This window comes from Enhydra lutris, unplaced genomic scaffold, assembly GCF_002288905.1.
Source record: "Enhydra lutris kenyoni isolate GAN:26980312 unplaced genomic scaffold, ASM228890v2 scaffoldscaffold19, whole genome shotgun sequence".
Taxonomy (NCBI): domain Eukaryota; kingdom Metazoa; phylum Chordata; class Mammalia; order Carnivora; family Mustelidae; genus Enhydra; species Enhydra lutris.
The window spans coordinates 19,798,691-19,813,691 of NW_019154103.1; the positions used below are offsets into that span (position 1 = coordinate 19,798,691).

The window sequence follows — 15,001 nt, forward strand, 5'->3', positions numbered from 1 at the left end:
TTCTTTTTTTAATTGTTTCTTTCTTTCTTTTTTTTTTTTCTTCTTTCTGAACCTCTTTTTATCCCCTTTCTCCCCCCTCACGATTTGGGATCTCTTCTGATTTGGCTAAAGCATATTTTCCTGGGGTTGTTGCCACCCTTTTAGTATTTCACTTGCTCCTTCATATACTCTTATCTGGACAAAATGACAAGGCGGAAAAATTCACCACAAAAAAAAGAACAAGAGGCAGTACCAAACAAAGGCTAGGGACCTAATCAATACAGACATTGGTAATATGTCAGATCTAGAGTTCAGAATGACGATTCTCAAGGTTCTAGCCGGGCTCGAAAAAGGAATGGAAGATATTAGAGAAACCCTCTCCGGAGAGATAAAAGCCCTTTCTGGAGAAATAAAAGAACTAAAATCTAACCAAGTTGAAATCAAAAAAGCTATTAATGAGGTGCAATCAAAAATGGAGGCTCTCACTGCTAGGATAAATGAGGCAGAAGAAAGAATTAGTGATAAAGAAGACCAAATGACAGAGAATAAAGAAGCTGAGCAAAAGAGGGACAAACAGCTACTGGACCATGAGGGGAGAATTTGAGAGATAAGTGACACCATAAGACGAAACAACATTAGAATAATTGGGATTCCAGAAGAAGAGGAAACAGAGAGGGGAGCAGAAGGTATATTGGAGAGAATTATTGGAGAGAATTTCCCCAATATGGCAAAGGGAACAAGCATCAAAATCCAGAAGGTTCAGAGAACCCCCCTCAAAATCAATAAGAATAGGTCCACACCCCGTCACCTAATAGTAAAATTTACAAGTCTTAGTGACAAAGAGAAGATCCTGAAAGCAGCCCGGGAAAAGAAGTCTGTAACGTACAACGGTAAAAATATTAGATTGGCAGCAGACTTACCCACAGAGACCTGGCAGGCCAGAAAGAGCTGGCATGATATATTCAGAGTACTAAACGAGAAAAACATGCAGCCAAGAATACTATATCCAGCTAGGCTATCATTGAAAATAGAAGGAGAGATTAAAAGCTTCCAGGACAAACAAAAACTGAAAGAATTTGCAAATACCAAACCAGCTCTACAGCAAATATTGAAAGGGGTCCTCTAAGCAAAGAGACATCCTAAAAGTAGTAGATCAGAAAGAAACAGAGACAATATACAATAACAGTCACCTTACAGGCAATACAATGGCACTAAATTCATATCTCTCAATACTTACCCTGAATGTTAATGGGCTAAATGCCCCAATCAAAAGACACAGGGTATCAGAATGGATAAAAAAACAAAACCCATCTATATGTTGCCTACAAGAAACTCATCTTAAACCTGAAGGCACCTCCAGATTTAAAGTGAGGGGGTGGAAAAGAATTTACCATGCTAATGGACATCAGAAAAAAGCAGGAGTGGCAATCCTTATATCAGATCAATTAGATTTTAAGCCAAAGACTATAATAAGAGATGAGGAAGGACACTATATCATACTCAAAGGAACTGTCCAACAAGAAGATCTAACAATTTTAAATATCTATGCCCCTAACATGGGAGCAGCCAACTATATAAACCAATTAATAACAAAATCAAAGAAACACATCGACAATAATACAATAATCGTAGGGGACTTTAACACTCCCCTCACTGAAATGGACAGATCATCCAAGCAAAAGATCAACAAGGAAATCAAGGCCTTAAATGACACACTGGACCAGATGGACATCACAGATATATTCAGAACATTTCATCCCAAAGCAACAGAATACACATTCTTCTCTAGTGCACATGGAACATTCTCCAGAATAGATCATATTCTCAGTCCTAAATCAGGTCTCAATCGTTATCAAAAGATTGGAATCATTCCCTGCATATTTTCAGACCACAATGCTCTGAAGCTAGAACTCAATCACAAGAGGAAATTTGGAAAGAACCCAAATACATGGAGACTAAACAGCATCCTTCTAAAGAATGAATGGGTCAACCAGGAAATTAAAGAAGAGTTGAAAAAATTCATGGAAACAAATGATAATGAAAACAGAACGGTTCAAAATCTGTGGGACACAACAAAGGCAGTCCTGAGAGGAAAATATATAGCGGTACAAGCCTTTCTCAAGAAACAAGAAAGGTCTCAGGTACACAACCTAACCCTACACCTAAAAGAGCTAGAGAAAGAACAAGAAAGAAACCCTAAACCCAGCAGGAGAAGAGAAATCATAAAGATCAGAGCAGAAATCAATGAAATAGAAACCAAAAAAACAATAGAACAAATCAACGAAACTAGGAGCTGGTTCTTTGAAAGAATTAATAAGATCGATAAACCCCTGGCCAGACTTATCAAAAAGAAAAGAGAAAGGACCCAAATAAATAAAATCATGAATGAAAGAGGAGAGATCACAACTAACACTAAAGAAATACAGACAATTATAAGAACATACTATGAGCAACTCTACGCCAACAAATTTGACAATCTGGAAGAAATGGATGCATTCCTAGAGACATATAAACTACCACAACTGAACCAGGAAGAAATAGAAAGCCTAAACAGACCCATAACCAGTAAGGAGATTGAGACAGTCATCAAAAATCTCCAAACAAACAAAAGCCCAGGGCCAGATGGCTTCCCGGGGGAATTCTACCAAACATTTAAAGAACTAATTCCTATTCTCCTGAAACTGTTCCAAAAAATAGAAATGGAAGGAAAACTTCCAAACTCATTTTATGAGGCCAGCATCACCTTGATCCCAAAACCAGACAAGGATCCCATCAAAAAAGAGAACTACAGACCAATATCCTTGATGAACACAGATGCAAAAATTCTCGCCAAAATACTAGCCAAAAGGATTCAACAGTACATTAAAAGGATTATTCATCACGACCAAGTGGGATTTATTCCAGGGCTGCAAGGTTGGTTCAACATCCGCAAATCAATCAATGTGATACAACACATTAATAAAAGAAAGAACAAGAACCATATGATACTCTCCATAGATGCTGAAAAAGCATTTGACAAAATACAGCATCCCTTCCTGATCAAAACTCTTCAAAGTGTAGGGATAGAGGGCACATACCTCAATATTATCAAAGCCATCTATGAAAAACCCACCACAAATATCATTCTCAATGGAGAAAAACTGAAAGCTTTTCCGCTAAGGTCGGGAACACGGCAGGGATGTCCGTTATCACCACTGCTATTCAACATAGTACTAGAAGTCCTAGCCTCAGCAATCAGACAACAAAAGGAAATTAAAGGCATCCAAATTGGCAAAGAAGAAGTCAAACTCTCACTCTTCGCAGATGATATGATACTATATGTGGAAAACCCAAAAGACTCCACTCCAAAACTGCTAGAACTTGTACAGGAATTCAGTAAAGTGTCAGGATATAAAATCAATGCCCAGAAATCAGTTGCATTTCTCTACACCAACAACAAGACAGAAGAAAGAGAAATTAAGGAGTCAATCCCATTTACAATTGCACCCAAAACTATAAGATACCTAGGAATAAATCTAACCAAAGAGACTAAGAATCTATACACAGAAAACTATAAAGTACTCATGAAAGAAATTGAGGAAGACACAAAGAAATGGAAAAATGCTCCATGCTCCTGGATTGGAAGAATAAATATTGTGAAAATGTCTATGCTACCTAAAGCAATCTACACATTTAATGCAATTCCTATCAAAGTACCATCCATTTTTTTCAAAGAAATGGAACAAATAATCCTAAAATTTATATGGAACCAGAAAAGACCTTGAATAGCCAAAGCAATATTGAAAAAGAAAGCCAAAGTTGGTGGCATCACAATTCCGGACTTCAAGCTCTATTACAAAGCTGTCGTCATCAAGACAGCATGGTACTGGCACAAAAACAGACACATAGATCAATGGAACAGAATAGAGAGCCCAGAAATAGACCCTCAACTCTATGGTCAACTCATCTTCGACAAAGCAGGAAAGAATATCCAATGGAAAAAAGACAGCCTCTTCAACAAATGGAGTTGGGAAAATTGGACAGCCACATGCAGAAAAATGAAATTGGATCATTTCCTTACACCACACACGAAAATAGACTCAAAATGGATGAAGGATCTCAATGTGAGAAAGGAATCCATCAAAATCCTTGAGGAGAACACAGGCAGCAACCTCTTCGACCTCAGCCGCAGCAACATCTTCCTAGGAACATCGCCAAAGGCAAGGGAAGCAAGGGCAAAAATGAACTATTGGGATTTTATCAAGATCAAAAGCTTTTGCACAGCAAAGGAAACAGTTAACAAAACCAAAAGACAACTGACAGAATGGGAGAAGATATTTGCAAATGACATATCGGATAAAGGGCTAGTGTCCAAAATCTATAAAGAACTTAGCAAACTCAACACCCAAAGAACAAATAATCCAATCAAGAAATGGGCAGAGGACATGAACAGACATTTCTGCAAAGAAGACATCCAGATGGCCAACAGACACATGAAAAAGTGCTCCACATCACTCGGCATCAGGGAAATACAAATCAAAACCACAATGAGATACCACCTCACACCAGTCAGAATGGCTAAAATTAACAAGTCAGGAAATGACAGATGCTGGCGAGGATGCGGAGAAAAGGGAACCCTCCTACACTGTTGGTGGGAATGCAAGCTGGTGCAACCACTCTGGAAAACAGCATGGAGGTTCCTCAAAATGTTGAAAATAGAACTACCCTATGACCCAGCAATTGCACTGCTGGGTATTTACCCTAAAGATACAAACGTAGTGATCTGAAGGGGCATATGCACCCGAATGTTTATAGCAGCAGTGTCTACAATAGCCAAACTATGGAAAGAACCTAGATGTCCATCAACAGACGAATGGATAAAGAAGATGTGGTATATATACACAATGGAATACTATGCAGCCATCAAAAGAAATGAAATCTTGCCATTTGCGACGACGTGGATGGAACTAGAGGGTATCATGCTTAGCGAAATAAGTCAATCGGAGAAAGACAACTATCATATGATCTCCCTGATATGAGGGAGAGGAGATGCAACATAGGGGGTTAAGGGGGTAGGAGAAGAGTAAATGAAACAAGATGGGATTGGGAGGGAGACAAACCATAAGTGACTCTTAATCTCACAAAACAAACTGAGGGTTGCTGGGGGGAGGGGGGTTTGGGGGGGTGGGATTATGGACATTGGGGAGGGTATGTGCTATGATAAGTGCTGTGAAGTGTGTAAACCTGGCGATTCACAGACCTGTACCCCTGGGGATAAAAATATATTATATGTTTATAAAAAATAAAATTAAAAAAAAAAAAAAAAGTCTCTGCCTTCGGCTCAGGTCATGATCCCAGGGTCCTGAGATCGACCCCACATTGGGCTCTCTGCTCAGCGGGGAACATGCTTCCTCCTATCTCTCTCTGCCTGCCTCTTAGCCTACTTGTAATCTCTATATGTCAAATAAATAAATAAAATTTTTAAAAAGTAGGGAAATAAAATAACAATAATAATAACTGTTTTGACTTAAAGAATGTTAGATTCATGGGGTGCCTGGGTGGCTCAGTGGGTTAAAGCCTCTGCCTTCAGCTCAGGTCATGATCTCAGGGTCCTGGGATCGAGTCCTGCATCAGGCTCTCTGCTCAGCAGGGAGCCACTTCCTCCTCTCTCTCTCTCTTTGCCTGCCTCTCTGTCAACTTGTAAAATAAATAAAATATTAAAAAAAAAAAAGAATGTTAGATTCAAAATAATAAAAAAATTAAAATATAAAATCAATTTATTTGCAGCTACAATCAGATTCCTTAAATAGGCAGAAAAGTAACATTTTGCTTAGTTACATTAATTATACAATTAAAGCTACACAGTTCATATGCTCTTATTTTAGAAATTGTTCTCTTACCTGAAATTATCTTTGTATAAATTTATAGCTGCAAACGTCTGGATTTTTTTTTTTTTTTTTTTTTTTTTTTTGTAGCTTACAAACTGACGAGCAGGCACCAAATTTCAATTCTGATTTCAAATTAAATTTTCTCACACCAAAGTTATCTTGGGTAGATAAATCTGTAGACTACAAAGAAGAGAAATAAAAAATCAACAGTGATAACAACTAAGGTCCCTGGGTGGCTCAGTCGTTAAGTGTCTGCCTTCAGCTCAGGTCATGATCCCAGGATCCTGGGATCGAGCCCCAAGTCAGGCTCCCTGCTCAGCAGAAGCCTTCTTCTCCCTCTCCTACTCCCCCTGCTTGTGTTCCCTCTCTCACTGTCTCTCTCTCTGTCAAATAAATAAATAAAGTCTTAAAAAAAAATTATGGTGACAACTAATCTGGACCAATAGAAAGGGATAAAAAAAGACATCCAAGGGGAAAAAATTAAGTTAAAAAAGAACAAAAACCGTTTCAAGATATGACCAAGCAAAAACAAACAAGAATTCAGATTAGTGAAAAGAAAGATCACCATCTTTATCACACAGGATTTGAGTGGAAGCACATTCAAACAAGGCAGAACCAGCCACCACCAACTGTACATGCAACCCCCAAGCCATGCACTTCATATGACATAAAAGAAATAGAAAAGGCGGCTCTTGCTCTAAAGAATATAATTTAAACCAAACCTAAGATACACGAGTCATTAGAGAACCAAATGCTGAACTAAGGATAATGAGTACAACTGCAAGATATGTTTCAAGGAAAGAAGTATGGTGTGAGGTAATGAGGAGATACCAGAAGACAGGATTTAAGAATGGAGGGAAGAAGGAAAACTGCTCCAGTCAGAACAACTGCATTAGCTAAGACAGAGAAATAGGAATGAACGTGGCATGCGGAGGATTCAAGGAGAAATGTGGGCTCAGTGAAGCAGAAGAGACTTGCTGAAAACAGAAGAAAATGAAGATCACTGGACAAATGAGAACACTAGACTACAGAAGACGGTAAAAGTCAGTCATACAGGGATGCCTGGGTGGCTCAGTCAGTTAAACGCCTGCCTTTGGCTCAGGTCATGATCCCAGAGTCCTGGGGTCAGGTCTCACATTGGGCTCCTTGCTCAGTGGGGAGCCTGCTTCTCCCTCTGCCTGCCTTCCCCCGCCCCCACCGCTTGTGCATGCTCTCTCTCTCCAACAAATAAATAAAATCTTAAAAAAAAAAAGTCATTAAGAAAAAAAAAAGACACACAGACAGGTGTAGACTTAAATACAGCAGCAAAAAACAGAGCTGTTAAATGCCTCTACATAAGGTATTTTTAAAGACCACAATAAATAAACTCCACTCTTTCCTTGGTAACCAACTAATAATGTTCAACACCCTTCCATATCCCCAGATGTCTCCACCTGTAATGGCAATTACCCTTGCTGCAGTGGGATCTTCTATTCCTCCCCTCCTATTCCTTCTTCATTTGATTTGGCATTTAGCCTAAGAGGCTAGCACTTAGGCCCTCCCTCTACACCTAACAATTACACAACGAGAAATATACAGATACAGAAATAGACAATATAGATACATAGAGACAGATCAGTTTTAGGGGATTAACTAATTTTTGAAAAGACAAAATAATCTGCCCCTTTCTAGCTCTAAAAACTTCTTTCTATTTTGGGAGATGGAGTGGAGAAGAGAGAGGCTCATTCATTTACTTTCTAAACATAGCTTTCCTATGTACCAACCTACCAGGTATCCTCAAACTCACTTCCATTCATAGAGCAAAAACCTACAAACAAAAATGATACACCTCTCTTTGGGACACTTCCCTCTATTGCAAGCATTTCCAACATTTCAAAGAAAAATCTAGCTCTTTTACAAGTGTCCTCAATGTTATTCCACAGCCCCACCCACTTTCCCCAGATAATTTGTATTTTTTCTCCTCAATTTTGAGTCTTTTTTTTTTTAAGATTTTATTTATTTATTTGACAGAGAGAGATCACAAGTAGGCAGAGAGGCAGGCAGAGAGAGAGAGAGAGAGAGAGAGAGGAGGAGGAGGAAGCAGGCTCCCTGCAGAGCAGAGAGCCTGATGTGGGGCTCGATCCCAGGACCCTGGGATCATGACCTGAGCTGAAGGAAGAGGCTTTAACCCACTGAGCCACCCAGGTGCCCCATGTCATTTTTTTTTTCAATAAGAGCACTTATTTTGTGCATTTTCTTTTTCTTTTTTTTTTTTTTTGAAGATTTTATTTATTTATTTATTTGAGAGAGAGTGAGAGAGAGAGAGAGCACAAGTAGGGGAAGGGGCAGAGGGAGAAGCAGACTCCCTGCTGAGTGGGGAGCCAGATGCAGGGCTTGATCCCAGAACTCCAGGATCATGACCTGAGACAAAGGAAGACACTTAACTGACTGAGCCACCCAGAAACCTCAGTTCGTACTTTCAACTCAGTGAAAGGATTTCTACTACCAAACTAAAAGGGTCTTTATGCAACATAGCAAGCATAAAAAGTAGCAACAACTGCACTTAAAAAAAAGATAAAAAGTGACACACATGCCAAAATGATAAATCTCAAAAGTAACAAATGCAGGTGGGTGAATTACTATGTCCTACATGCCCCAGCTAAAGCTATGGAACCTTAAGTTACATTCTGTTGTGTAGATACAAAGACTCCACAAAGCAAAAAAACCCAACAATATAAATAATAATAACAATAATAACAATGGAAGTTAACTACAGAAAAGCAAACTATGGTACGTTTAAATCTAATAACAAAAATCTAAAGGTGTTTGATGATCTATAGTTTGGCATTAACAACCTACACCATCACACCCTTCTTCTGAAATGAACTGGTAAAAGCAATTACTAAGTAAAAATAGACTCCAATTACCTATTACTTAGGATTCTAGACACTTACCTTTTACCTATTATCTTCTTTCTTCTTTTTGAATTTCAGATTGTTCCTTAACCATTAGTCATCTAAATTAAGCAAAATATGAGAGTTAGGCAAATAAAAAGCATGATAAACAGCCCAAAGCTCAGTGAATTTATTAACACATCAGATTCAGGTTTAATTTTCACAATCACAATTTAAAACACAAGAAATAATTAGGTACAATTTTTCATCTTTTTTTCCTAAAATTTCCAAATCGGTCTGTGTTCCCATAGCCTCAGATAATAAAATAAACTTCCATAAGCAATCAGAAAAAGTTCCAAAAAACATTCCAGAAACTCAAAATACATAAACTTCAATATAAAAAAAAAAAATGAGCCAAAAATGGGTATCAACTATTTCTATGCTACTTTGTTATGAATCAAGGACAATCAACAGTACTTATTTACTCCCTATTTGCAGCCTAACTACACTAAAGTGAACCTGTTTTAAACCATAAAAAGAATTATAGATATGTAAAATGTTGACCACATCATGTAACTAGATTAATTTATAATCTATTGAAAAGAGAGAAAACTTTCCTTAAATGTCAAAAACCCAGCTAAATAACCATCTGAAATATTAACACAAATTCTACATAATATAATCCTAAGTATCTTTTGATGGGATCTCTGGAATAAATTCTGTCAAACAAAATTAATCTAGAATGCTTCATGGAGAGAATGGAAGCAGTTCCAAAACACTGAATAAAAAAATAGCAATGCCGGGGCACGTGGGTGGCTCAGTGGGTTAAGCCTCTCCCTTCAGCTCAGGTCATGATCTCAGGGTCCTCGGATCGAGCCCCACATCAGGCTCTCTGCCCAGCAGGGAGCCCGCTCCCCCCCCCCCCCCCCCGCCTACTTGTGATCTCTCTCTCTCTCTCTCACTGTCAAATAAATAAATAAAATCTTTAAAAAAACATTTAAAAAAATAGCAATGCCACTTAAACTAGGAAATGAACAAAATTTACACGAAGCAGGTGGGGATGGACAAAAAAGAGAAAGTGAGCTTACTGGACTAAAACATGCACTGGCAATATACTTAAATAGAATGGTTAGTTCCAGAGAAAAGGGTCCAACTGTTAAGGAAAAGAGGACCTTTCTACCATCTTTCTATGCTGCCATAATGGTGCATGTGAATGTACTGGCAGATGTTAAGTTCATTAACAACGCGGAAAAGCGAGGCAACCACCAGGTTCTTACTAGGCCATGCTCCAAAGTCATCAGCCAGTTTCTAAACCAAAATGCTGAAGCATGGTGACAGTGGCAAATTTGAAATCACTGATGGTCACAGACCTGGAAAAATTGCTGTGAGCCCAGGGGCAGGTTAAACAAGTATGGAGCGATCAGCCCCAGGTTTGATATACAACTCAATGATGTAGAAGAATGGCAAAATAATCTGCTCCCATCCTGCCAGACGGGTTTCACTGTGCTGACCACCTCAGCTGGCATGACGGACCATGAAGAAGCAAGATGAAAATACAAAGGAGGGAAAATCCTGGGATTTTTTTTTTTCCTAGGGATGTAATACTTACATGCAAATAAAATGCCTCAATGGAAAAAACAGAACTTTGATCCAAATAATGTTTAAGGAAGTACAATAAAAGTTAAAACAAGGTTACCCTTGTTTGGAGGGAAGGTAAAATGAAAGTGAAAAAACTGACTCTATTCATTACACTAACTTTTTTAAGCCGCAAACCACCCTGATGGTAATTAGTCACTTCAACTCTGTTCTTAAAAAACACCCCAGGTTTTGTCAGCCCCTTCGCTCTGCCATACCCACCCACCAAGCCAAAACTTGAACATGTTCAGAATGTGCTTAGGAATCAGATACATCTAGGTTCAAATACAATCGGAATTTGGACACCTTACTTCACTACTCTAAGCCTATTTCCTCACTGGTAAAGTGAAGATTATATCACTTACTTGATAGCCACATAAATGGAGTGCCTGAACGTAAGACACAGTTGACCCTCACACAACATGGGCTTGAGGTCCACTTATACATGGATTTTTTTCAACCCTCTGAATAACTTCACTACTTTTTTTTTTCTATTTCTAATCCACATGGTTACTACAAACTTTCTCTACACATTTACAATCCCCAATCCCGCCTTCCTTAATCTCTCAAGTAGTAACCTTCTTGCCAGTGTTCTTCAAAAGATGGCTATCATCACACACAAGTACCCTCTTTCAATTACGTGAAAAACATTCCAGGGCAAATCCTGTAAAAGAGACCACTCCAGCCTCTGAACCAATGGAACATTAGTTGAGTTATTCAGTTTAAACTTAATCAATAATTTTTACCATGCTATATCGATATGCCCTGTCTCTCAAGTTAATAAAACCCTAAACAATTGTATTGTATCTTTGGAGTTCCTTACATGTTCAACACTAGAGTAATATGTACTCAATAAATGGCTGATTGTCCAGCTTCCAAAGCCTACTCTAAACATTCAGCTTCCCCACTGCCAAAGGCAGTAATTCTCAATTTGCTAAACTGAGAAAGGAAGACTCTCTTTTTGAGTATCAGCTCACACAACTTTTTTTCACTGTCCCCCACTACTTTCCACTTTACATTTTTGCCTCTCTTATTCAGCCTGTTCACACTGCTTCTATCTACTCAAATGGTACATATAACTGAAAGCCAAATTCAAGCGTCAAGCATAATGCCTTCCCAGATGAATCTACCTAGTCTCAACTTCTAACACTTTCAATTTAAACCAACATTTCCAAAAAGCATTCCAAGAAATAATAACATGCTTAAAGGTATTAACACACCATCTAGTAATTTTGTGAATATTTCACATTATATATCTCACTCTCTTCTAAAGTAATTCTAAATGTATATGAGCACTCTAAAAGCTCTGAGGAGTCCTAAAGATCCAAAGATAGTTTAACCTAGCATTTGTAAAACTTATGTTACTATGGAATATTTATGTTAATGAATGGCAATTAACATTTTGAAGCCACATCAGCATTTTCCAAAGTGTAATTTGGGATGTTCTGATTTTCTTTTTGTATGTTTGGCATTTAACTATATTTTTAATGTCTTTTATACTGTTATTAAATTTACAGGGGTGTGAGTGTGTTTGTTTCCCACAACTACACTGGAAGTTCCTTAGGAGCAAAGACTACTTCTATTATTCTCTTTTATTTCCTGCAGTGTCTAGTACATTGCAGATAATCAACAAATATTCACAGAATCACAGCGGGTAAAGACAACACTGAATTTCTTCCACATAGTCACTAACTTCACATTTAGCCTCCCTCTCCTAAAGCAGAATATAGTGCTGCGGGTATACTGGACATTAAAAGAACTATAAAGAATCAAAATCTATCCCAAGACCTTTCAATTGAAGATCTTTCTAAACTACAGTTAAGTATCTCACAAAAGCAAGCAATCTCTAACATACAAATCTTTGACTGATGGTTTAAATGTACATGTAATAAAGTGCCTACCCTCAATGCAACACATACATAGGCATGAACAAACATAAAGATACACACAAACACACCTCAAAAGTACCTTTTCAGATAATGATTAGCAAAAATGTTTTATGTCCAGAAAAGAGTGACAAAAATAATGAAGTAACCTGCAATTATATAATTAGCAAACGAAATTGGGAAAGCTTTGGGGAGGGGGGACTGGAGGAGGAGGAGGCGAAAAGGGTTGTTGAAAAGGAGAGATTACTCACATAAAAATAAAGAGAAAGGGAACAATGAATGATTAAAAATAGAGGGAGACAGACCTCAGCTCAAAATAAGAACTTTTAATAATCAGGCATGGCAAATGTGGAATGGGCTACTCAAAGGAAGTACATGCCCATCACTAGAGATTAAAAAGCACAGACTGGACCATTCACTTGGGAGGAATGTTGTAGGATGAACGGAATGTCAGATGGGTACTAGGACTAGAAGCCCCTTAGATTCTTCCAGTGCTATGTCTCTGGGGTCTTAAAATACCCATCTTCCTCCAAATCACTGCAGCACCTGCTTGCACTGACATGCCAAAGAGAAAGAGAGGGGGAAAAAGATGTGTTCCTGTCATTCTGACTGGGAACTGAGAATACAAGCCCTGTGAAAACAAAGCCAAAGAGAGTAAACATAGTTCACAGAAATAGCAGCAACACCACAGATAAAGCTGGACATATCTTCACAAATCTAAAAGTCAGCTAACAATGTTTCTATGGTGAAATGATTTCCACACTCCAAATTAACTCAAAACAAGTTTTTGAATCATAACCTGATCACTACGTAGCTTACCTACATTATCTCCCATGCTATAAGGCTGCAATGCCAGGTATGTTAGCTTTGTTTCCCTAGAGTTTAAGTTCCTTGTGATCAGGAACTATTGTTCATATATTTGAATCCTCACAAAGAGCTTTAACACATTTCTTGATTAAGAATTTGTCTACATTAAGAGTTGAAGCTCATCAGAATGTCATAAAATGTTATTATCAACTAGGGACAGAGAACTGTAGTGAGTTTAGGGCACAGACTACTAAAGTTAAAGTCCTGCTCAGACTGGGTCCCTGTGTAGTCTTGGGTAAATTATTTAACCTGCCCAAGTCTCAGTTTTCCTATCTGCAAAATAGTCAAAGTAAGGATTACAGAAAGTATTAGAATTGAGTTGATTTTATGTTAGGTTACAGCAACTCCCTTTTCCTGTCAAAATATTCACATGACTAACGTGATGAACAAATTATATATCTGAAACTATGATAATGAAATGAGAACTTGGCTTTGGGACAGAAATCGGCTTCTTCCAGAACTCTCCAAAGTAGCTCAACAGTCAAGTGGGAGCAATGATTTTCCTGCAGTCAAACAATGATATTCTGAACCTGTCAATTAACCGAACTCATCACACAGCTCAGTATGTCTTCCCTTAGGAGCCTGTTCGGTTTCTCTCCTTTGCACTCCGCGGACAAGATGCACCTAAGCTCTTCCTAGAACATGAAACTGACTAGGCCCCGTTCCTCACTCCACCCGAGCACGATAAACCCTTCCTGCACTGACAGTAAGATGAGGCAGGCTAGAAATTTCTTTGGGGAAATGTATTCGAGGAGCCCCCCGAATCCACACTGCACCTGAGACGGTCCAGCCAGAGGCCCCACAAAGAACCGCCCCACCTAACTTAAGTGACAGACGCGCTGCCACCTCATCATTGCCCAGTTCACGGTCCTAATACTCGGCCATGGTTGCACGGCACAAAATAACCAGCCCTGGCCCCTGACCCTCTCTCTCTGTAGGTACCATTTCAACCGCGTATTGGCTCCAACTTCTGCAAAAGCTTCAGCGACCCTAACCCACCTGGGACAGATGCTTCTCCTCCAAACGCCAAGGCTGGAATCCGAGCGCATGCGCATTCACCAAACATCGTTCACGTGACTGCAAGTGACCGAGTTTTTCGTTCGCTCGGTATTTGCTTAAAAGGTCTTAACGTGAGTTAAGGCCGGGAATTCCCCCCTTTGCGCATGTGCTTACGCCCAGCCTGCTGGGAATTGTAGTTCTGTGGGAAAAGCGCTAGGAGAATGTGATCCCCGCCCTCTTTCCAGAGGCGTTCCTAGAAGCAGGCGGCGGGCGGAGCGCCGAGGGTTTCTGAACGGCTCCTTGCGATGCTGCTCCTCTGGGTGTCGGTGGTCGCAACCTCGGCGCTGGCAGCACCAGACCCCCGGGCAGGTGGACAGAGACGAGGAGCTGCTCGGGTTTGGTCCGCTGCACCCAACGTGGTGCTAGTCGTGAGCGACTCCTTCGTAAGTACCGAGAAGCAAGAAAGTGGGTGTCCCACTCCAGACTAGCAACCGGCCCCCAGCTTTTCCTGTGCTGCAGGCTTTAAGGAGCAGAATCTGAGACTGCCAAACTTATCCTATCCCGATGCAAAGTAAAAAATGCATTTTATTTCGAGGCCCCGCATACACCCGTAAACTACGTACATATAAAACAATAATCTAATAAATACAATGTATCTGACAGCACCTTTGCATTTTTTTTTTTTAATGCTGACCTCGACCCACTAATTTTATCACTACTGATGCACTTTAAATCTGTACCCCGGTTTGAGTCTATTGTGGGGGAAAATAACATTCTGCGTCTTCATAAAAGCATGTTAGCTTCCCAGGGGTCATTTCCCACTTCAGATTTACAGGAATTCATGTTTGGGTGAGAAACGAAGAAAGTTAACAATCACTCAGGTATCTGATAATCC

General features: G+C 39.3%; 2 protein-coding genes across 4 annotated transcripts in view; one reads left to right on the top strand and one right to left on the bottom strand.

Annotated features, from left to right (window-relative positions):
* Nucleotides 1-14,145, bottom strand: part of LOC111148327 (tetratricopeptide repeat domain 37) — an 88,413-nt gene extending 74,268 nt beyond the window's left edge. For all 3 annotated transcript variants that reach the window (XM_022504834.1, XM_022504832.1, XM_022504831.1), the window contains exons 1-3: nt 14,107-14,145; nt 8,780-8,841; nt 5,859-6,026 (exon numbers count right to left, since the gene is read on the bottom strand). The gene's annotated coding sequence lies outside the window, so the exon portion shown is untranslated. The remainder of the gene's footprint in view (nt 1-5,858; nt 6,027-8,779; nt 8,842-14,106) is intronic.
* Nucleotides 14,146-14,411: 266 nt separating this feature from the next.
* The window catches only part of LOC111148369 (arylsulfatase family member K), a 43,633-nt gene continuing 43,043 nt past the window's right edge, over nt 14,412-15,001 (top strand). Inside the window, exon 1 of the mRNA XM_022504869.1 lies at nt 14,412-14,549. Coding sequence (XP_022360577.1) covers nt 14,412-14,549 — 138 coding nt within the window. The remainder of the gene's footprint in view (nt 14,550-15,001) is intronic.